The sequence below is a fragment of the Schistocerca gregaria genome, chromosome X (assembly GCF_023897955.1).
Source record: "Schistocerca gregaria isolate iqSchGreg1 chromosome X, iqSchGreg1.2, whole genome shotgun sequence".
NCBI lineage: Eukaryota > Metazoa > Arthropoda > Insecta > Orthoptera > Acrididae > Schistocerca > Schistocerca gregaria.
Window position 1 is genome coordinate 599,289,452 of NC_064931.1, and position 24,647 is coordinate 599,314,098.

General features: G+C 37.9%; 1 protein-coding gene across 1 annotated transcript in view; it reads left to right on the forward strand.

The window, feature by feature from the left end:
• The first annotated feature begins 247 nt into the window (after window positions 1-247).
• Window positions 248-24,647, forward strand: part of LOC126297773 (guanine nucleotide-binding protein G(i) subunit alpha) — a 30,918-nt gene continuing 6,518 nt past the window's right edge. Inside the window, exons 1-6 of the mRNA XM_049988948.1 lie at window positions 248-1,101; window positions 2,489-2,673; window positions 3,311-3,597; window positions 10,089-10,183; window positions 10,288-10,476; window positions 16,329-16,537. Of these exons, the coding sequence (XP_049844905.1) occupies window positions 978-1,101; window positions 2,489-2,673; window positions 3,311-3,597; window positions 10,089-10,183; window positions 10,288-10,476; window positions 16,329-16,519 (1,071 nt within the window). The 5' untranslated portion in view covers window positions 248-977 and the 3' untranslated portion in view covers window positions 16,520-16,537. The remainder of the gene's footprint in view (window positions 1,102-2,488; window positions 2,674-3,310; window positions 3,598-10,088; window positions 10,184-10,287; window positions 10,477-16,328; window positions 16,538-24,647) is intronic.

Here is a 24,647-nt window from a genome sequence, read left to right on the forward strand (position 1 = left end):
TTAGCAGTGAATATTTCTTTGTTGTATACTGTATGTAAACAGTAGCATTTTATGTTGGTTAAAAATACCTCGTTACAGGTTAGAAGAAATTGCTTGCTTTGTCTATGGGTCCATAATACATGTTAATCATAGAAAACATTTTTTTAGCGTTCTCATTAGAAATTGCTCTGTCATGTATATGTCATTCTGTCAGCGATCTCTGCGTTCTAGCTATGTATAAAAAAGGTGGAAGAAAACAATAAATAAAGTACATCAGATAGTGTTTGAGTTTAAAATCATCTTCGCATTAATTTCATTTACGTGATATGAGTTGCGGTATCTAAGGACACAAAGTGAAAATCGTATTGACAACATTAAAACATTCAAGTTAGTTTTAATACCAAATTTTTTAAGAAAGTCACATTGACAAACATGTAGGAACATCTTTCAGTCAATCATATAATGTGAGTCCTGATCGTCATATCTTACAAATGCAAATAGTTTCAATTGCAGGAAGGCAACTTAAGAGTGATTGTTTGAATAAATTTACGTGTGTGGTTTTTTAACGTAGTCGTATAAATAAAATTTTTCCTTGCAGTAAAGTTGTAACATTTTTCTCGACAGTGTAGGTTTCGAGGCTTATGTGCATTTTGTGATTGTGTTTTGAGAAGTTTCGAATTCCATTCCTGTCGAAGCATAAAGCTATTTGAATTTGTATGTTGACGGAGTGACTCAGAATGGTTGAATTATTCAAGTGAGTGCTGTGGTTTGTTTGTCAAGTGGGTGTGCAATACGAACCGTTGATTGTGAGTGGAAAATTGATCAGACTATAAAATACTTTTTGGGACAATTAGTTTTCCACTGTTCGTGATGGCAAGATAATCCCTTTGCATATACAATTTCCAAAGAACATAGTTGTTGTTTTGGTGGTCATTTGTCTCCGAGTGTCGGAAACCGGGCGGAGTCTTAAAGCAACAAGTGCCAAAAAGTTTGAAACGATGGGCTGTAATATAAGCAGTCCTGCAGGAGACAAGGAAGCTGCCGAAAGATCGAAGAAAATTGACAAAGATTTACGTGCAGATGGAGAGCGAGCGGCGAAGGAAGTTAAATTATTGTTGCTGGGTAACTTGTTAACGCTGGATTTTTATTCATATTTTCACAGTGTACTTTTTGATATATTTTTTACATAATATTTTGTTAATAAATGACTTAGTAATGGTGGACAGTGTCATAAGCTGCTCTGTAACGCGTTTACCGATTTTACTAACTTTGTGTAGGAGAGTTAAGCAGTCAGTTTGTTGTTAAGTGTAGACGTTATTAATGTGATCGAATTGTTAAGTAAGCAAGTTTTTCGACTTTCGGTGGATGATGTATGATTTACTGAGTGATAGCGAGTAGTGTAATATTCATTAAGAGTGTAGCAAATACTATTTTGTGCCAAGCAAGAGACAATTTAAATAACATCACGAAGGAAAATACTTTAAAACCTGTATATTGACAAGAAAGTAAAATGAAAATCAGATTTCTACTCTTGTGTTTTTTATTTTAGTAACGTTTGACTGTCGTCGTCGTCGTCATCTTTGTTATTGTGGCACCCTATAAGATTGATATGTTGTGTACATGGTCACACTATTTGTAGGCAACCGTCGAAATTTCTAGTTATATTAACTGCAGCCCCAAAGTGTTTGCTTCAGTTATTCTCAGTAGGCAAGTTTGTAAACAACACTGGCATTTGTAAACAGAAGGGGAACAGGGAGTGGGTTAAGGTACAAGTTAGTAGGAAGCTGATAATTTGCTTGTGAATGCCCAATAAATGTTGTAGCAACAGATTGACCTGTAACATAATGTATTGTTTTCGTTCATACCCTATAGGCACAGTTATTGCACTTTTCATCACAAAAGCGAAAACTGCAAGCTAAATTCAAAACACATATATTAGGCAATGTGCAAAGTTCCAACAAGTATTTTCATGCATATTATGCATGTAAATTGTACATGAAGTATGAAAACTTTGAAAGGGGGTGGTGCCCTCTACTCAGCTTGCACCCATTGCAGATTGTGTTTGTGGAAATATTTGTGTGTGATTAAAATAAATGTAGACTTCACACCTCTGTATATTCACTTGTCAGTGTAACACGTAGTTCAACAGCACATCTAACAAAAGATGTTGGTGCTTAATTAAAATGTATTTCCATCCATATGTAAATAGTTGTTGTTAATTGATACTGGCGCAGTGAGCTCTTTTGTGTCTTACAATTATTACGAATGGGGACCATTTTTGTGAGAATGCAATTATGGGTGGCTTGCAGGAGTTGCAAGAGAGCAGCTAGGGTAGCATAGTAATGTTGAAAGTGCATGAGTGATATACAATAAACAAGTCGCCACAGTAATTGAGATTAGGATGCTTGTGTGTTTGCTAATGTAACAACATTAATTTTATTTTCAGTTTGTGGAAACTGATGACATAAATTACATTTATACTACTAACTAATTTATTCCTTTCATTTAGGTGCTGGCGAGTCAGGAAAAAGCACAATCGTGAAGCAGATGAAAATTATCCATGAGACTGGGTATTCTAAAGAAGAATGCGAGCAGTATCGCAGAGTTGTGTACAGCAACACTATTCAGAGTCTGATGGCAATTATACGTGCAATGGGACAGTTGCGCATAGATTTTGCCGAACCAGGAAGAGCAGTAAGTAGAATATTGTATGTTCTGGTAAGTGCTGTTAATTGCTGCTGGGTATCTGTATCCTTGAAAACATGGCTGTGATGCCTAAATTGTGTTATTAGATTTCCATATAATTCAAATATTTAGACTTAATGTGAGCAAGCCACAATCATTACCAATTTGTTTATGATTGTGCTGCTTTTGTGTGTGTGTGTGGGGGGGGGGGGGGGGGGGGGAGGGGAGAGAGACAGAGACAGACAGTGACAGACTATTAGCAGAAAGTTAATAGTTTGTTTGGAGAGACAAGATTTGTGTTTCATTGTAAGTGTTGTAATGCTTCTTTATCATCTCCCCCCCCCCCCCCCCCCCCTGCACTCCCTCATTTTTGTTAATGGCAACTGTATGGCTAATGAATCTGTCAGATTTTAACTGAAGATATTAAGTCACCTTTGTCCTTCATTTCTGTCTGTCAGCTGTAGCAGCCATTTGAATTCATTTGGTATAGATATGATGGCTGGTGTAAGTTTTCTTTGTTACTTTTGTTTTTCTTTTGTAACATCTTCAAGGAATGAATTTAGTGATACTTCAGTGCTCATTGGACTTATGCTTAACCTGGATTTTTTATGGTAAACTGCTAATGAGACTCCATTTCACTTTTTAGGACAATGCTCGTCAGTTTTTTACTTTGGCCAGTGCAGCCGAGGAAGGAGAACTGACACCAGACTTGGTAATATTGATGAAAAGGCTGTGGCAGGATGCTGGTGTGCAACAATGTTTTGCTCGATCAAGAGAGTATCAGCTAAATGATTCTGCTGCGTATTACCTAAATGCTTTGGATAGAATATCGCTGCCCAATTATGTTCCCACGCAGCAAGATGTTCTTCGCACAAGGGTGAAAACTACTGGAATTGTAGAGACTCATTTCACTTTTAAAGGACTTCATTTCAAGTAAGATTTTATTATTTGATTTTTTGTGTGGTTGACTCACACACTCTTACTTTCCATTTATTTGTTTGTTCATTCATCCAGGGATCATATTACAATGACAATGGATTTGTCATCATAATACTGAAAAAAACAGCTTAAAAATATAAATACACCCAGTACATGTAAATATGCCTTAAGGCAGTGGTGTCCAACATGCATGTGGCCCTAGAAATGAGCGTCTGTCATGTGACTAGGAAGGAAAAAAAAAAAACCTGTAAATAAAGTTACAATAAACTGAATATTTTCAATCTGAAACTCTTGCCACAGGATGCTGTTCTCTCATTGGTCCATCCCAGTGTTTCTTTTCCATTATCAGTTATTGTTAGTAGTGTTCAGTATATTATATGTTATATGCGTCTCAGGGATACTTTTCTTCCAGTGTGGCACCCCTGCTTTAAGAGGAGACTATGGGTGGTTGGTGGTGGCCTCTTGTTTTATTAATTCTTTAGTCCTATTATTTATAAATTGTCTAATCTGCATTTTGTAAACTGTAATGACTCATTTCATGCCCAATTTGCTTTGTCACATGGCCCCACTGAATCTTATAAATAAACCAATATCAGTCACAAGAACTCTGATGACTTGGTGAATGAACATATCAGTAAATGGTTTTTGACAAAGGTGTTTGGCCATAGTGGCCTGTTTGAAGATGAGCATATGCATGATTTGTTGATGATGGTATCAGGATTCTTGTGACTTTCATATTATATGCATGTTTACCACATGAGTCTGACCTACACCCAAAATTAATTGTGGAGTAATGAATTAAAGTTGTGCAGCTGTTGTGTAGCAGTGATGTTATCCTTCTCAAAGTTTGTCAGCTGTGCATCATAACATGAATAAATTGCTTCATTGCTGGTTATTCCTGTGCACTGTAAGTTCTTGAGTGGCTCCATACACTTTGAAAATTGTCGTTGTTAATGATTTGCCAAAGTTGCAGTTGTTATGGAAGGTAATATTTTCTCTTGTCATAAGTTTCATGCTGTAGGAGATGCCTACTGTGAAAAGTTTTCACATCTAAACGGTTTTAAAGTGTGACATCATACCATGGATTCACCTTAGCACATTCCACACTTCTTACCATACAGTAGATTGCATCAATGAATGTCTGTGTATGTTGGTTGGTCTGGGTAGTGATAGCTGTTGAAAATGGGATATGTACACTTTTTCTTTCTATGCTTGACTGATTAGCTGGATCATTCTGTGTTCTGCGGTACAATAATTCAACTGCATGCTCAAATGCCATTGTCAATTTGTGATTGAGGATTGCATGTATGCAATGTGATCAGCTTTAGTAAATAACTTCCAGACATAGTTATAACAAATTTGGAAGTAGGCTGTGGTTTATAACACAAGCTGACAGGATATTCTCTATGGCAGTAAAAATAATTTTCCATAAACTATCCATTAACTGCACTTAAACTCTTCTTTTCACTTCACTTTAATTATTAGGCCTTTGCCTGTTATGGTGCCCATCTCTTTCTTGCCCTTCCCAAACTTCTTCAGCCTACCATAATATAATTTCTGACTTTGTGAGGTAGTCTGCCACTCTTAATTCTGCTAATATGTTCACTCCATTTTCTCCTGTTGTTTTTCTCATGTCACATTTATTTGCTTCACAACCAAAATATTAAATTTCAGGCAGATGTTGACATTTGGCGATGCTATGTCAATGTGTCATTGCGCCCTTAATTTCAAGAAAGCGAGTAAAAGACATGGAAGTGGTCATAGTAACACGGGAGCATTTTATGTCCCACCTTAAATCTGAATAATCTGTGAAGAATTTTGAATGGTTTGTTTGTTTTCAAAAATACATCACCTCATGTCCTGCCATTTATTTGTTACCTACAACTACCCTCCCATTGTCTACACAGTACAGATATCTACCAGGTGGCTATAATTAAACTTTCCCAATTTAACATGCTGTAACACGGAAACGAAGTATCGTAAGAGTACTGCACTTAAGAGCATTAATGTCAAGAACATGAGTAAGAGAAATAATGCAGAATCAATTCAATCGAAACACTGTCAAAGTGCTGCTGTGGTACATTACATACTGGCACTGTTACTGCTACAAAAGGGGCTCAATGTGGCACCCATCAGAGTCCAGAAGAGCCTTAAAGTGCAGGATTGCATTCTGCACAGCAGAATGAAGCATGCATGTACGTGTGCTGGCTAGCATATCTTGATATGCTGTGCTTCAGATCAGCATATTTGAATGTTTCCCAGGTAAACACTGCCGTTCAGGTAGCCCCACAACCGGAAATCACAGGGAGTGAGATCAGGTGATTGTGCTGGTCAAGCATTCAGACCGATCTTGAATGAAAACTGAGTTCAATGCATTTCTCTCCTGTAGGGCAGGTATGACATACTGACAAAGCATCTCTCAGTAGCGCTGGCCAGGCATGCTGCACACCCATGGTCCTTGAGCACCAACTGGTTCAAAAAAGAATGGACCAATGATGAATGTAGCCGTGAAGCCACACCATACGATGGCACGTTCACCATACAGAACAACTTCATGTGCAGCGACTGGAGGTGAAGATCCCCCCCCCCCCCCCCCCCCCCACTCAGCAACTCTGTGTGTTTACCTCACCCATCAGAGAAAAATGAGCTTCGTCTGTCCATAGGATGCTCCAGGGCCAGCCCTCATTAACTTCAATCCTTGCGAGAAAATTTAGAGTGAAGTCAACACATTGTTATGCATCCTACAGTGCAAGCTATTGTCCAGTATGTACCTTGTATGGGTATCACCTGATATTGGTTTGAAGCACCTTCCATACAGTTTACCACTGGATGTTCAACTCTCGTGACACAGCAAGGGGCACTGCCTGACAGTTGGGCATTGCATGCAGCATTGTCTGCCATAGCAACAGCGATTTCATCAACCACTTGTTGTGCAACCGGTCATCAGCATCTTTCCAGAGTGACGTCCAGTTCTCCAGTTGATTCGAACTTCATCATTCTCCGCACAGAAGGTGGAGAAAGAGGACCCTTCGGTAATCCTTGCAGCCGGCGATATTCTCAAAGTTCAGCTGCAGCATTACTGTTGTTTTGGTAATAGAGCTTCGCCAATAATGCCCACTCCTTTTGTCCACGCTCGTGTTGACACTTCAACAAGTCCACTGCTACTGGTCACGTGTGAGAGACTGAATCTCGATGAATGATCATATGATTTTGAAACACATCCGTGTTGGTTTTTGAACATGTTTTCTAAGTTTATTTTTGAATGTGTGTGTAGTCTGCGTCATGTCTTTGCCAGAGGAATCCCCGTCGCATCTAGAAATAAACTTTCCTGCAGGCAGAAGAGGAAGGGGCTGTAAGAGCTGAGCGGAATAAAGCCAAACTGGTGAATGTCAATCTCTTTTTGTTTATGTGATTGACTGGGTTTGTGAATGATCAGTATTGTTATAATTACCAGCGAAAACCATAGATTCAGACTATTAGAGTGAAAATAAACTACTAACAGGTAAGAAAGATTACATATTGTCTTCTCGGTGTATCCAAGAAAATTTTGATAGAAATTTTTTGGCCAGACCGCTACACTAGTAACAGCTAGTTGTACAGACCCCGGTAGCAGCCCCTAAGTTCTATTCTGGGAGTAGTGCGGAAAATGCCTAAGCAGTTGATTGTGGCAGGGTTAGTGAAATTAACCAGAGAATAAGCTTTCACACTGGCAGGAATAGTTACAGAATTAGTGATGAAAAGATTGATTGATAGAACGAGGAAGGAGAAGAAATGGGGACATCACACAAATTGTGGAAGAATATGACGATTCCAAATTCATATAAAAATTTCATACTACTACTTTTTGACCTCGTGCTTGAGAAGCTGGAGTGTATGAACAAAATGTGAAACTATTTCCGAACATAAAGCTTTTTGCTTGTAGTAGGCCTAATAGGCATTTGATTTGTGCTAAAACAGTCTGTTTATTTGGCGTGTGTTACAGTTGTTGCAATATTAGACAGATCTATTTCATTTTATCTAGCAGACAGTGACAAAATACACGTAATCAGATCGAGAAACCACACGAGTTTTAGCTACTGTTTGTATTAACAGCTTTTTCAGTATTAGACGATGACATTTCGTTTTTTTTCATGTGACAAAAATGTTCGATGAAGTTTGAGGTAATAGATTCTTTCGCAGAAAGGAAATGACACCATGTAAAGCTGTAGCAAGGTTAGACAGCAAGAAAAATGTTAGGACTTAAAGATTGAAGAAATGTGTGCGCGCGCACACACACACACACACACACACACACACACACACACACTTATTAGCTAATAGGCAATAAAGACTGCAGATTTTCTGGAGAGCTCTTGTTCTCTGGGTTACAAATGATTCCATCCAATATTAATTGCGAGGGTGTTTTTTAAGTATATATAAATAAAAAAGAGGGGCTGGATGTCAAACTGGGTGACTGGGAGCAGGAGAGACCATAGGACATTTTAATTTCCACTGTCCTGAATATAGTTTGATGGCATCCATTACAAAATCTTACACGTATGAATTTCACAGAGCGAAATACAATGACGTGCGATAGAAGAATGCTGTGTGAAGAGGTGTGGCACTGCACTTTGGTGCACTAGACCAAATAACAGGTCTAACATTTTCTCAAACACATGTTTTATATATATTTTTGAAAAGTAGGTTTTTCTTTTTTCCATCCTACCACAAGCGCTGGAGGGAGGAAGGGGGGGGGGGGGGCAAACAACTATTTAGTATTGCCGCGGTTCGGAAATAACGTTGATCCAGTGCTGACGCATAGAGCAGTCTGTGTTGGAGAGGGAAGGTGGGTAGTCTCTATGTGACATGTGCTTATGTTTAGTGATTTTGCTGTTTCCTCTTCGTTTATTGCTCTCATGTCAAATGAAAACAAAATGGATTTCTGTGGCCAGGAGCTATCAAGTGAACTAAAATACATTCACATAATTACGGAAGGCTAAAATATGTTATTAGTTTCAGATTTTATTCCCACCCTTCTGACAGTCAAGTATTAAGTGCCTTGCAGAACAATGAAGTTATTTTTGTTGGTTTGCTAAAGAAATTTGGCTTTTATTAATCTTTTCCACCGAGTTACTCAATTTATTTGAGACGAAGTCTTTAATTCCACACTGTTGTCTAGTTTCAACTGTTTGCTGCATTTCAAAAGTGCATCTTCTCATCTTCTAGCACATATGGCATTATGCCATAATAAAGAACCAAACATGAGATAATACAGTACTGGTTCTCCAAGAAAATTTACATCAGAATCTGGACATACAAATGTGCACTGTAAGTCGAATTATGCATTTTAGTATGGTACACGAAACTCTGATGCTCTTGGGATATCCTCTGATGTCTTGTTTCTTTTATGACATAATGTAAAATCTTTTAATGTTTTAGACAGGCAAGCATACAGGCTTCCTGCGCCTTCGTAGCTGCGTAAGCGCAGTGACGCCTGTTACCTGGCACTCTATGGCAACTGCTGAAACAAACCTATTTCTAACAAGTCACAGGATAATATTGCAAATGGTTGTTTGAAAAGTGTTACTTTCAAAGTAAATTTCCTTTTATGCAAGCTGAGCTATGTGTGAGAATGTACAATGAATTTCTTAAATCACAGAGCGTTTACCTCTTATTTAAAAAGCAACTCTTTGAGGATGACAATTTAGAAAAATTTTAGCCCAGATGATCAGACATGTGTTGTTAAAAATTTTACTGTCACATTTGTGTGATGTATCTTCAAGTGTAAAATGCGCAAAAAAGATCAATGTTATATGTGAAAGCGTGGCTTGTCTTGCAGCTTATTAATCATGGAGACCAATATTATATGTGAAAGCTTTTCTTTTCTTTTAGCAACACCATGTATGTTAATTTAAACCATTAACTTTTCCAATGTGTGTATACATGCTACTTAAAAGTGATATTGCTGTTGTGTCCTATGCTCTTGAGTATCCGCTGTCATCGGCTGGTGAGATCACGTCACATGAGCTATGACTGACTTACAAAAGTGCATAGCAGTCTTGATTTCAATGCTCTGGAAAGTAACGTAGTGTTTGGTGGAATTCAAGTAATACAAAAATATGCAGCGTACATGTTGCTGCACACCAAAGATCTTTCCGAAATGTGTTTTTCGATAAGTTTCATTGATCCGAGGAAGAGTGTACTGTCACTTAACAAGGAAAAAGTGTATTTTGACCCGGGAGAAAATGTTTTTGTTTAACCGGTAAATCCAGGAATTTTTTTTTGCTGTGTATACAGCCTGTACTATTACAGAGAAAATTTCAGCTTTAAATGGTTGTTCATATTGTTGGCTGTGTGTTGTAGGCTTCAGTTTTAGCAGGTAGTAAGTAGATGCTTTCTGCACAGCTGAATGTACTTTGTAACCTCTTGTATTGAATTCTATTTATGGATATTAAGAAATAATGTCAGTACATGCTTAAATATTTGCTTCTTTTCTATGTACCAAGGATGTTTGATGTTGGTGGTCAGAGATCTGAAAGGAAAAAATGGATTCATTGCTTTGAGGGTGTCACAGCCATAATATTTTGTGTTGCATTGTCAGGTAAGAATCTTTTTTCTTCTTAAAGTGCTTATTGAGATTGTTTCGTGTATTCTATGTAGTAGTTACTGTGCATTTTAAAGTGACTTGAGTTTTCGTTTTCCTAGGTTACGATCTTGTGCTTGCCGAAGATGAAGAAATGAATAGAATGATAGAATCAATGAAGTTATTTGACTCAATCTGTAATAGCAAATGGTTCGTCGAAACTTCGATAATTCTTTTTCTTAATAAAAAGGATTTGTTTGAGGAAAAGATTGTCAAAAGTCCACTAACCATATGTTTCCCAGAGTACACAGGTAATAATTTAAACATTTAATCTACTTTTGATACATTCTGTTCTGTGTGTAGTTTCAGGAACCAGAAAGGGGTAGGGGCTTGTTTTTGTAGGGGTGATTTGGATGTGTGGGGACAGACATACAAAGGGGATTAATTGTTCTGTGGTTGACCACAGCTTTGGTAGAGAACAGAGAGAAATTTCAGTGATGGGTGGGTAGGTAGGTTGGTATACTGTTAGATATTTTTTTAACTATTTTGTCCGTGTTACTTATGTAATAAGAATAAATAAGATAATCATCTGAAGGGTACTGATGTAAAAATATGAGTAACTGAGTTTCTATTTTTCTGTATGACCATATTTATATACATTGGTAAGCATTTAAGTAGATAGTCGTACACTTTTAAGTAGATAAAGCAGTTTCCATGTTTAATCGGGCCAGTATTAACCCTTACTGTGATGAAACTGCATTTTAACATTTGTTTGCAGTGTTTAACACTTGCTACACATGAGAAACTTGCTTCTCACGAAACACCTCAAATTTATCAAAATATTGAAAAAAGTTTTGGAAGGAGTGTTTATTGTGAATATTCTTCCGTTTTGTGTGTGTTAAATTAGTGAGGTTTATTACAGTGTTTGGAAAATGAAAGGAATAGTTTTTTCATTAAACAGAAAAATGCCAAAGTTAGAGTATTTTATGAATTCTGTTCCACATCTTAATAAGCTACAGTAAATTGATCATTTTTGTCATAGATATACTCACAATTTCCTTATTAGTAAAAGTGTTTTGTGGGCCCACATATTCTGAGTCTGTGACATGAAGAATAAGCTTTGTTGTTGTTTGTGACACTGAAGATGATAGGCAGATTCTGTACAACCTGATGAAACAAAAGGACTTGTTTTGTACTTTGTGGCACATTTTGCATCATAATATACCAGACAGAGTTTATCACTTTTGAGAGGTTAAAGAACCTGGTGAACTATGTGTATCTCATGATGTTTGTTAGTTTCTGTGACAACCCAAGAAAGATAATTTAGTTGTGTGTATTGTGACTGGAAAGGAAGGACTAGAATTACTGACTAGGCTGTGAAAGCTATCTTGCAAGGATCTTTATGAAAGGCTTGGTTCTGTTGTGATTTGGATTTTTCATAGTTCTCCTAAGTCACAACAGCAATAAAACCAGGATAGTATGGCTCAAACAGTGTTTACATACATTTTAATTGTTTACATAGAACAGAAATTAGCTCAGTGCAAATAAAGATGGCGTCATAGTTTTAAAAATGTTCTGTGTATTAAGGGGTGATATCTTATAACGTATCCCTGGCATAAAGAAAATATAGTTGTTGAAAATTATGAACATTGTAAAGTGCTTGGTTGCCACTCACCTGATATTATTAAATCTATGCTAATCAAATGGCATTGGATATCTACCACATAGAGTTTATAAAATGTTTTGGAAGGTTGCTGAGATTCAAATATATTTGTGACCTTTTTGATTTTATGATTCAGGTAACATTTGTGTACTTGTAAGGCTTTTTTTTTTCAGTATATTGTAAATCCCTCACATAATGTTAAAGGTGAAATTGGTATTCAAAGGGTGTAGTGGTAAGTTAACGTCACCCAGTGTAGGAGACAGATCACTCATTAGTGATAATTGTATAGGGCTTTTGCAGAATCTGGCCTCCTTTATGGTTACACATGTGTATGTGTTTGCAGTTCAGTGTGAGAGATTTGGGCTGGACACAAGACCATTTAGGACCAGCCCCATCTCTTTCCTCTGTTCTGAGGATTGGGAGCTGCCACTTTTCTTCAGGTAGCAACTCTTCATGGTATGGCAAGCATGCTGAATTTATTGTGTATGCCATCACCTTCACACTATACTGTTTGCTCAAGACCTAATGAAACACCATGTTAATAGCTATCTGCAAGCAATGAGGCCTTTCATTGGTCATGCACACAGCTAACATTCAAAAAGTGATTTTTCAAGTATTAAAATGTTATGCATAATTTGTAGCAAATTAACACTTTTCCATATTAAGAGCACCAGGCTATCTGGCATATGAAAATTTGGAAAAAGAAATAAGTGTCTGGTTGTTAAATTTTACTCAAGAACCACAATGTCATTGCAAAAATAAACTAATTGTTCAGATCAGGAGATCACACTTGCCTACTCATTTCTCAGCATGCATTAATGATTTGTCACACAAATTCACAAGGTACAGGACATAACTGTTTGTAATCATGAAGGCGCCGTACCTGTTCAGGAGTTACACTGATGAACCCAATAGAGAAGAAATGATCTTGAAGATGTCAAAATTACTTGTGCTACAAAAGCAAGGGAAATGAGTAACAGTCTGCTGGTGTGCAGGGCACATTAGTCTGGGAAATAAGGAAGCTGATGTAGCTGCTGAAGCTGCTGAGAGAGCTTTTAGGGGCCCACTGCGGAAAAGTATTGTCACAGTGCTTCGGTGCTGCATGAGAATGTCATGTGGAGATAAGTGTATGGGTGGAAGTGGTGATAATTGATTGATTTGATTTTTTATTGTTGTAGAGACCTCAGAGATCATCTGAGGCATTACAAAAGTCAATATTAAACAGTATAAATGTTACACAAATAATTACAAAAACAAGAAAAATATCACACAATATAAATATTACACAAATAATTATGGTACCTTCACACAAATACAAAACAGAGAAACTTCTGGTACAAATTGATATTGCATAGTAAATTTAACCAATTACAGACTTACTCATGTATAGAAGCATATAAAAACGGATCACAAAGTGTAGTCATATCATATTCTTTGTCTCCCTTAAAAATTCATCAGTTTCATAAATGTTGTAGTCGGAAATGTGGTGAGAGGACCCAATTTCTTGTGACGCCTATGTTGTATGTGTTTGAGTAAACCACATTTTAATGAAGTGTACTCTTTTATGACAAGAGGACAGTAGTAAGAGCGGATCATCCAAACATTTTAGCTCACAATGAAAAGAGTATGACACATATTTTGCAACTGTGTGTATCGTCTGATTGCCAGATTCTAGGTTGGAGATTGTAGTGAGTTGCAGGGTGGCTAGCTTTGCGCGCGCACACCTGCAAGCAATGTGTTTTGTATTTTGTGCAAAATTTTAATTTTTCTAACCACACACCAGTATTTCTGCGGAGTGTCCACGATGATTATTATTTCCTAGATGCAGCCAACCTGATATTTCGGCTTTCTTTCAACTTTTTTTTTTATATAGGTCTGCCATTACATAAGTAATAATGTTGCTTGTAACATGCTAAGAGTGTTTGTTTCTTCTAGTTTTCAGTTTTTGGGGTTTTTGTGAATTCACAATAAAAGCTTCTTAAGTAATGTTAAATGGTGCCATTCTTTCTTCTATTCACTTATCATGATAAAAATATTAGAATCATGGCATATTTTTGTTAAATGAAAAGAGTTCTTACATTCAGGCCCACTACCTTTTTCACACCTTGCTTTGGAATCAGTGACAAACATGTTGCGCATTTTTTAGTTTGATGTGTAAAAATGAATGAAGTGAGTTTTTGGTTTATCGTAGGCATTATTAACTATACATCATAGAAGCACTTGCTCATGTAAGATGTGATTTACCATACAAAATCACATGTTAATTATTTTCAAAATTAGCAGTTCATTAATTTCAGACATCAGGCGGACATATTTAAGGTAACATGAAATACTTTGGCTACTGGCAGATGAAGATTTGAATTAGACAGTCTCATAAAATTGTTCAAAAGTGCAGTTTGAAATGTATAGATGTCCCTGTTTTTCATCTTCAGAAGTAATTACACAATTTTTACATTTTTCATCTTCATAAATAAGTTTTGCATTTTTTGTTTAGATAAGTTGATATACTATTAATTTTGTCAATGATCATGTGCGATCATATTTTCTAATTTGAAGCACTATGGAATTTGGCTTTTAAAATTTTGTCAGTGGTTATTTCCCACGCCTCACATAATTTCACAGCATCCATTGTCCTCCCTCTTTAATAGTAATTAGTGTGGTTCAGCCCCATCTTAACTCTTCCTTATTCATTGTTAATATTACAGTATTAGCTGTTTGTAATGTTTAGGTGACTATTTGGGCAGTAGTTTGCTATTGTTAAAAACATTATCAGGAGCCTTGCTATTTAAAATAGTTACCCTGTCCAAATCTGGACAGTCTTCAAGGTTACGAACCTCACAAAAAGTTTTGATAATTTTGTTACTATCCAGGTGGTTCCCATATTGTGATAGGAAACTGTCCAAGGAAGAATATGCAAATAATTCTCGTAAAAGTGTTCATAGTTGAGAGTACGGAAATCTCAGATTGCTACAATATTATAGTAAAGTGAGAAATGGATGTATTATCTTTCAACAGTGCAAAGATAGTCCTAATCACATACATACAATGTAATGGCAAACTGAGTACTGGAGTGAAAAATAAATAAAAAAACATACCATTAATATTTCAAATACGAAGCCTGAGCATAGCTTGAGTCATAATATTGTGTTAAAAAGATTACACCCGTGTATAAGGTGGGCCGTGATTTTCTCAATATGGTGCCAGCCATCTGTCACTCTAAAAACTACCTGTCCCGTGATGGGTGGTGCCTTCTATTGTAAATTTCTAAATTATTTCGAAAGAAATATGAACGAACATAACAGCTGCTGTCACAAATTACTGAAACAATTTGAATGCATTGATGAAATTTTGTGCATCTACTTGTTAGGTTTCCCAGCTTTCTGTAATTGTGCTACAAATATGTCATGTTTGTTGAGTAAACAAGAAATTTTGAAAGCTCAAGGGGAAGAAATAGCTCAAAAACTCACTTCGCGTTGTCATCATTATTTTAAAATTTGTAATCGGTCAAAGAATGAAAATAAATATGAAAAATGAATCGTGGAGCTAGGTCATTTTTTAGTATGTATTGCTCTTGAAGATACATCAGTTACATATGTGTGACTAACGTTTTAAATAATGGCATAAATGACCAGTCTCCTAAGCCTGATATTCTTCTAAGTGGCCAGTCTCCAAAGTGTTCACACGGAATTATGAAACTGGAATTCAGTCATGAAAGGTTTCCTACATAGTTGCAACACAATGCCTGATAGCAGCTGTGAAATAGTACCTTTTGTCATTCCTTGGATTTTGCATATGTGTTTGCAGCATTTGTTTTAAAACTATTTGACTTTGAATCTATACATATATAAATGAAAGTTCCCCCACTGCATTTTTATCTGTCTGTATGTGAATGCTCCTCTTGGGAACTACTGTAGGGATTTTGATACAGTTTTCAATAATGAATAACATTAATGAGGAAGATTTCTGGGCACAAAAGATAGGTATAAGCTGTCCGACTGCAGTGCCAGGCCGGCATGAGCTGCCTCTACCGGGGTAGAAATTGTAGCTTGTGCCAGGTAGGTGTTGGACTCTGGTGGCTGACAACTGGTGGCAGTTCACTCCAAACTCCAACGTGGTCAGACCAACCGTGCTGTAGTAGCACTGTAGTTAAGTGGCAGGCAAGTGGCCATAACTCAAGCCAAACTGGTGCTGCAGTCGGGTGAAACTGGTCATGCAGTAACTAGCAGCTCCCATTGTTGCCTTGAGATGTCATTCCAAGTGACAATTAAATATGGAATCGATAATGTTGTGCCTCCTGAGAACTTTCCTGGCATGAACTGCTTAAATTCTTGCAGTTATATGCAAGTGATGATATTAGTTTACCTAATGTTCTCTGAATTTTAATTGTAACTCCATACAAAATTACTACTACTCCAGACAAGTCATCTGGCCATAGACACTTATGTGCTACCCGTGCGAAACCATGGCAGGAATGCTATTAACATATATATCTTTTTTCAGGTTCTAATACATATGAAGAAGCAGCAGCATACATACAGATGAAATTTGAAAATCTGAATAAAAGGAAAGACCAGAAAGAGATCTATACACATTTTACTTGTGCTACTGATACAAATAATATACAATTTGTTTTTGATGCTGTTACTGATGTCATCATTAAAAACAATCTCAAGGATTGTGGTTTGTTCTAGCTCATCTTTTTTGATAAGGTAAGAATATTTGGAAATAATATATTACTCTTTAGGTTGAAAGTATTGGGTTGAAACGAAAATAAATTACTATAGTTAAAAACACACACACACACACACACACACACACACTCTCTCTCTCTCTCTCTCTCTCTCTCTCTCTCTCTCTCTCTCTCTCTCTCTCTCTCTCTCTCTCTCTCTCTCCCCCTAGGGATTGATCGACGAGAGGATATGGAACAAAAAAGGTCTAATGGATGTATGTCCGAAATGAATGGTTTCCATGCTAGAGACCATTTATTCAATCATACATTGTTACAGAAACTGCTGTCTAATACACACTGTACCATGAAGTGACAGTTACAATATTTGTTGGAAATGGTTTCTGTGTGCCTCAACATGAGTGTATGTTCCGTAGCATGCTCTGTTTAATGTGTTTACATCGGCCAGGCTCCATTCAAACAGTGCCAAAGGCCGCATGAATACACTGCTCCAGTGTCTTCTTATTTGGAATGGGATCTGTATACACAGTACTTTTGAGAGGGCCCCATAATCAGAAATTGCATGGCTTGAGATCCTGTAAACGATCAGGCCATGCAACTGGACCCTCTCATTTGATCCGTCGACCAGGGAACGCACGATAAAGATGTGGCCACGCGTTCATGGTGAAGTGGGCTGGAGCACCATCATGTAGTAGACACACAACACTTCAAATCATCGATGGCAGTTCTTCCAGCAGGGTAGGCAGAGTCACCCACAAGGAACGCTGATAGTTCCGGCGTGTTAGGTGATGTGGAAGGAGACGCGTCCCAAAATATGGTCACCAGTTATCCTAGCCCACACATGACTGCAATGGTGCTGATTATTTGCTGTCAGCATAACATGTGGGCTCTACATACTATCCTACAGATGACTAATGAAAGTTGAAGACACCACTTCCGTAATAGTGGCCTCGTATGCATATGAGCTGGATGACACAAATTCCAGAACTTGGTTGCTTGGTGAAGAAAACAGTGTCAAAACTGTTCCCGATGTGGAAAGTCTGTTGCTAATAAGCCCTGCACACACTGTAAGTGATGGGGGTAGTAAAAGTTGTTACGTAGAATGTTCCACAAGGTCGTCTGGCTTACCTTGTATGGGTGGGCCAACTGCCTGGTACTGACATGGCAGTCGCCTCCCAAGGTGTTAATTGTATTTTTCTTCAAGTCTGGTGTCCGAACATTTCTCTTATGTCCTTCATGATTTTGTGCTTCATGAAATAAACCTTTCTTAGGCAAATGGCAAAACACTGTCTCAGACATTGTTGTCGCCAGGGATGGGCCTTCTGATGCAATGCCGTCTGTTATTTGCCTCTTCATGAGTAAACAACATGTTGGCAAATTCTCAATTAGGGCATGACGTATAAGGAACAGTACCACCCTCTACAAAGAAACCATGCCTACTGTAATTGTGGCTGCATGGTACACCATATTAGACCACAGTCACTGTAACAAAGTATGATTAAGTGGCTCATAGCATGGAAACCGAGCATTTCTGGACATAACTTAGACATTTTTTGTTCTGTGTCCTCTCTTCGATCAATCTGTAGTTTGTACACAGTGGGAAAAATCACCCTGTATATGTTCTTACAAAGGGACATTTCACCCACATTTCCAGTCATGTAACAAGCTCATATAGAAATTTAACTAGTAATCATGGAATAAATGTAGTATAGAATCACATCAGTGGAAGACGGAGTAAAGTTACATTTAGTTGTTTGCTTACCATTATGGAGCACTGGAGTACAATTTATATCTAGCCCCAATTTACATTTGGGCGCATATTTCATGAAAACAAATGATAGGAAAAGTATTATTGTAGATTGTACAGCTTCAAATACAGTATATTTGGTTGTAACCCAAGGAAAGGTTTGAATTGGCGTGTGAAATTGTGTTGTTTTGTGCTTTCCGTTTGTTTTCATGGCTATTTGCTGTAGGAAATTGTTGTAAATGAATCCTGTTGCTTAGTGCATAGCTTTGAGTAGCAGGCAACTGCAGATACTGTGTGTCAAATGCAAAAGGGGAGAATTTCCGTTGTTGCCAAAATTTAGACACTGTAGACTTGTGAATTGAGACCTACATGACACTTATAAATTGACACTACATACTACGCATCTTCTAATTATAAAATGAGAATCTACTGGATGAGTTAATTGATGTACCCCAGCTGTTACACTGTTCAGAATATGAGAATGGACGTGCCTTTTGGCTATAAGTTCTACTAATTGTAGGCACAAAAGTTGTAGGCACAAAAGTTGATACAAATGCCTATGGAGAAGAGTGGTTGGTATTTTATACACTTAGTATTTTAGGCAGTTAAATTTGTAACACAACAATCATTATAGGTTTTGCACTTCTGCTGACAATTATATTGGTGTGCAGTAGGTGGCATTTGGTGAACAACCACTGCAATCTATATCTGCTTGAACATGATTACTGTTGTCTTCTGTATAGAGTTTTTACCACTTCCCCCAGATACTTCCCTGAAACACCAGATTAACCATTCTTTGTGCCCTTGGAATGTTGCCTATCAACCTGTTCCTTCTTTTAGTCAAGTTATGCCTGAAGATCATTCCTCTCGAATTCAATTATGTTTGTCTTAGTTAGCGGATCTATCCATCTTATCCTCAGCATGCTCCTGTAGCACCACATTTCTTGTCTGAATTGCTTGTTGTACATCTGTACAATGCTACACTCTATATTAGATGTTAACAATTTTCTCTTTTCATGTATTTGCGGATGGATATTCGTGTGGTTGCCAGTGTATACCTGTCCTTTTTTCCCCCAAGGTAAGTCTTTCCGCTCCCGGGATTGGAATGACTCCTTATCCTCTCCCTTAAAATCCCACATCCTTTCGTCTTTCCCTCTCCTTCCCTCTTTTCTGAAGAAGCAGCCACCGGTTGCAAAAGCTCGAAATTTTGTGTGTGTGTGTTTTATTCATTGTGCCTATCTACTGGCGCTTTCCCGCTTGGTAAGTCTTGGAATCTTTGTTTTTAATATATTTTTCCTATGTGGAAGTTTCTTTCTATTTTATTTACATCATCATCATCTCTTATATATATCTATTGTCAGTCTGCTTTTTATATCCATAACATGAAAAGGATATATTGCTACTCACCACATAGAGGTGGTGTTGAGTTGTAGACAGACACAATGATGAGATTGCTAACTTTTAGCCTTCAGACAGAAAAGTTCTCGGATGGAATAATAACAGTATTATGAATATTCTTGAATTGGGGTGGGAAAGAGTGTTATTTTTGTGCTTACCATTAGTTTTCATGGCTATTTGCTGTAGGGAATTATTGTAAACGAATTCTGTTGATTAGTGCATAGCTTCTGAGTAGCAGGCAATACTAAGAATGAAAAGCGTAAGATCATACACCATTGTGCTGAAAGGAATCCATCAAATTTCAGTTACGTGAGAAATTAGTCAAGTGTAAAGGCTGTAAATTCAGCTAATACTTAGGAATTACAATTACGAACAACTTAAATTGTAAGGAACTCGCAGAAAATGTTGTGGGGGAAGGCGAACCAAAGACTGCTTTTTATTGTCAGAATACTTAGAAGATGCAACAGATCTACTAGAGACTGCCTACACTATGCTTGTCCATCCTCTTTTGGGGTATTGCTGCATGGTGTGGGATCCTTACCAGACAGGATTAGTGGAGTACATCAAGAAAGTTCGTAAAAGAATAGCATGTTTTGTATTAACTAGAAATATGTGGGGGGCGGGGGGGGGGGGGGGGGGGGGGAGAGAGTGAGAGTCTATCTGGCATGATACAGGATTTGGGGTGGGCATAATTAAAACAAAGCCACTTTTTTGTTGCGGCGGAATCTCACAAAATTTCAATCACCAACATTCTCCACCAAATGCAAAAATATTTTTTTGATGCCGACCTACATAGGGAGAAACAATCATAATAATAAAATAAAGGAAATCGGAGCTCGCATGGTAAGATATAGGTTTTCGGTTTTTGCACACGCTGTGCAAGGTTGGAATAATAGAGAATTATTGTGAAGGTGGTTTACTGAACCTTATGCCAGGCACTTAAGTGTGTTTTGCAGAGTATGCGTGTTGATGTAGAAAAGGATAGGTCGCTACTCACCATATAGCGGAGATGTTAAATCAAGATGTTAAATCAGACACAACAAAAGTCTACTAAACGTGTAAGCTTTCGCCCAGAAAGCCTTCTTCTGAAATGTCTCTCACACACACACACACACACACCACAGCACTCTCTCTCTCTCTCTCTCTCTCTCTCTCTCTCTCTCTCTCTCTCTCTCTCTGATAGGAGATGCAATCTGGGTGGTGGGGCTAAGGAGAAGGCTGGGGCAGGGTGGGGGACAGTAAAGTACTGTTTGTGGGAGCACACAGGGAAAAGGCAGAGAGCGGGTGAGGCAGCTATATGCAGTGAGAAGGTTAGACAGTGAGCGGGGGAGTGGAAAAGGAGAGAAGTATAGATACTGTGGGCATGCTTGTGGAGTAGAAGGCTGTGGAGTGGGAACAGGGAAAGTTATAGGTGGTTGAAGGACAATGATTAATGAAGGTTGAATCTAGGAGGTTTAAAGGAAGATAGGATATATTGCAGGTGGAGTTCCCACCTGCTGGATTCAGAAAAGCTGGTGTTGGTAGGAAGGATCCAGATGGCATCAGCTGTGAAGCAGTCATTAAAATGACCATTGTATCGGGCAGCTTGCACACCAACTTGGTGGTCAAGCTGTTCCTTGGCCACAGTTTGTCGGTGGCCATTCATGCAGACAGCCAGCTTGTTGGTTGTCATACCCACATAGAACAAAGCAGAGTGGTTGCAGCTTAGCTTGTAGATGACATAACTGGTTTCACAGGTAGCCCTGCCTTTGATCAGATATGTGATGTCTGTCATCTTTCTCAGCCTGTGTTGTTAAGGATGCCATAAATATCTGGACAATCGTATCAACAGGGACGCAGGTTTTAAATTAAACACTGCCTGGAATCCAGCACTGTCTGCCATTAAATGAAAACAGGGAAGACAAAACTTGACACAACACGCTGATGAGATTTAATTAAGCTTTTAACCACAGGAGCACCTGGCAGTATAGTTATCGGTCACAGCTTATGCACGAAAGGATTGTCTGCGGCTCCCATCAGGGACCACTAGGAGCACCACTGTCCTCCCACTATGAGCATCTTCTTGTATATGCCTATTGCTTGCTTATGGCCTGGAAAATTTAGATGCTGCCATGTGATTACCATTAGTCGTATCTTGCGAAAGAGACAGCAGCAACTACCATAAAATGAAGATGTCGAGCCATTGCATCAATGAAATATTGTGGGATTTACATAATACCGTCCAGCAGCAAACCCAAGAAGTGTGTTTGCAGCTGATGCATCCAGTTGCTGTGCACGCTAAGCGTGCTGCCTAGCACAGCATTCTTCATTTTTATGACTGTTTCACAACCAGTGCCATCTGAATCCTTCCTACCAACATGAGCTTTTTCGAATTGTACAGGTGGGAACTCACCCTGCAAAATATCCTACGTTCCCATTACCCCCTTGGTCTCAATCTTCATTAATCATTGTCATTCACCTACCTATCACATTGCCTGTTCCAGCTCCACAGCCTTCTATTCCTCTAGCCCACCCCCCAGTCTTTTTACTTCCATCTCTTTCTTCTCAGAAACCACCCAAAGGCCTTTACAAATGTCTGCTTGTGTCTGTGTATGTGCGGATGGGTGTGTGTATATATATATATATATATATATATATGTGTGTGTGTGTGTGTCCTTTTTTCCTCTTAAGGTAAGTCTTTCCGCTCCCGGGATTGGAATGACTCCTTACCCTCTCCCTTAAAACCCATATCCTTTCGTCTTTCCCTCTCCTTCCCTCTTTCCTGAAGAAGCAACCATTGGTTGCGAAAGCTTGAATTTTGTGTGTATATTTGTGTTTGTTTGTGTGTCTATCGACCTGCCAGCACTTTTGTTTGGTAAGTCACATCATCTTTGTGTATATAATCTGCAGGCCTCTGTATGGAGAGAGGTGGAGGATACCTTGTACCACTATTAGCTATTTCCTTTCCTGTTCTACTCGCAAATAAAGCAAGGGAAAAATTACATCTTGCCTTCATGGTGCTTCTACAAAAATTATGTTGTTGGCAGTCGATTTGTTGTACTGTCGTCCACAAATGAAGTTTCTCTAAATTTTCTTAGTATTGTTTGATGAAAAAGATGTCTTTCCACTAGAGAATCTCACTTGACTTCACAAAAAATCTCCATAATACTTGCATGTTTATCGAACTACCAGTAAAAAGTCTAGTAGCGTACACGTTGAGCATTTCCTTTCCATATTAACGACTATACATGCTCATTCTATTTCATATTATTTTGTGATGTAAAGCCTGGATATTTAATTGACATGACTGTGTGAAGCAACACACCACTAGTACTGTGTTTGAACAGCACAGAATTTTTTTCCTACCCATCTACTTTAACTTAGTTTTTCTACATCTAGAGCAAGCTGCTGTAATCTCTCAGGTTTTCATGGCGTGATTGATTAATAGTGAGCTTCCAAGTATTCAGCGGAGTTGTGTCCATTTCTGCTTAATATTTCAATGACCAACCCAGCCTTCATCTTCAGGTACTACAAGTTTTGCTATTAAGTGTACTTTCTGCCTGGATTCTAAGCAGACTGTGAGCTGCTGTTGGTCTCGTGACACTGTTTGTAGCTGAGTTTTGAGTCCCAACCTCCTCTGTGCTCTTTGATTCTCTTTTGTTTTTCAGAGTATACACACTGATACTCACATTGCTTTGTAACCTACATCATTCTGAATCTTCTTACTGCATGCATCTTTTAGCCTCCTCCTACGATTTTATGCTTCACATTTCCCTCCAATACTAAATTTGTGATCCCTTGATGTCTCAGACTTTGTCCTATCAATTGATCCCTCCTTCAAGTCAGGTTGTGGCACAAATTTCTTTTCCCATCAGTTCTGGTCAGTACCTCCTCACTGGTTACATGATCAACCCATCTAATATTCAGCATTCTTTTTTAGCACCACATTCCAAAAGCTTCTTGTCTAAACTGTTTGCTATCCATGTTTCACTTCCATATTTGGTTACACTACAGACAAATACCTTCAAAAAAGACTTCCAGCACTTAAATCTATATTTGATGTAAGACTGTAATACATGGGCAGTGGAGATGGTGAGTTTGTGCATTGCTCACTGATGATAACATAGGAGAGTGGATTGGAGGGTGTGACAGAATAGGAAATAAAAGGATGTATTACAAGAAAAAAAGAAATAGCAACATATTCAGAAGAAACGGCCAAATATTTGTGACAACGAAGACATAAGTTTCACAACTGTCTAGTAGGGATTATTATTATTATTATTATTATTATTATTATTATTATTATTATTATTATTATTATTATTATTTTCAATTATTCCCATTTAAAGAGAGTATTTGAACTTGAATTCCTTTCGGTGATTGTTTGTTTTTTCTGAGCCCAAATGTTCTTCATGTGTTCACTGCGTTGTTTCTTTAGCTCCGCTGTCCATTTGCATCCGTGTCTCTTCTGTGTTGTGGTGTCAAATTTGTTTTTTGATAATGTTCCTGAATTCAGCTATATTTTCTGCATAGTTTACTGTTATGTGTGCTTGTCTGAGGTCCTCTTCAACTTCTTTTATCCATTTAGTTTTTCCCTTGCCTGACTTGATGAATTTCAGAATTCACTTTGAAATTCTGTTTTCATTCATCCTGTGAATATGTCCGTAGAACTACATTCTTCTTTTCCTTATTGTATCCATAATCTTGTCTGTGTATTTATATAACTGTGATGTTGGTCTCTTCTTCAGGATTCCTTGCTCTTGTATCGGGCCAAAAATTTTCTTCAGAGTTTTCCTTTCTTGTTTCTCTATTTCTTTGATTTTGTTTTGCCCACCTATTTGTGTTGTTTCAGATGCATACAATGCCTCCGGAAGTACGACAGTGTTGTTGTGCCTCAATTTGTTATTATTATTATTATTATTCTTATTGGAAACAGTGATACCACAGATGACAGGCTAAGTAAACAAAAAAGGCAATAGAATGATATTTTCACTCTGTAGCTGAGTGT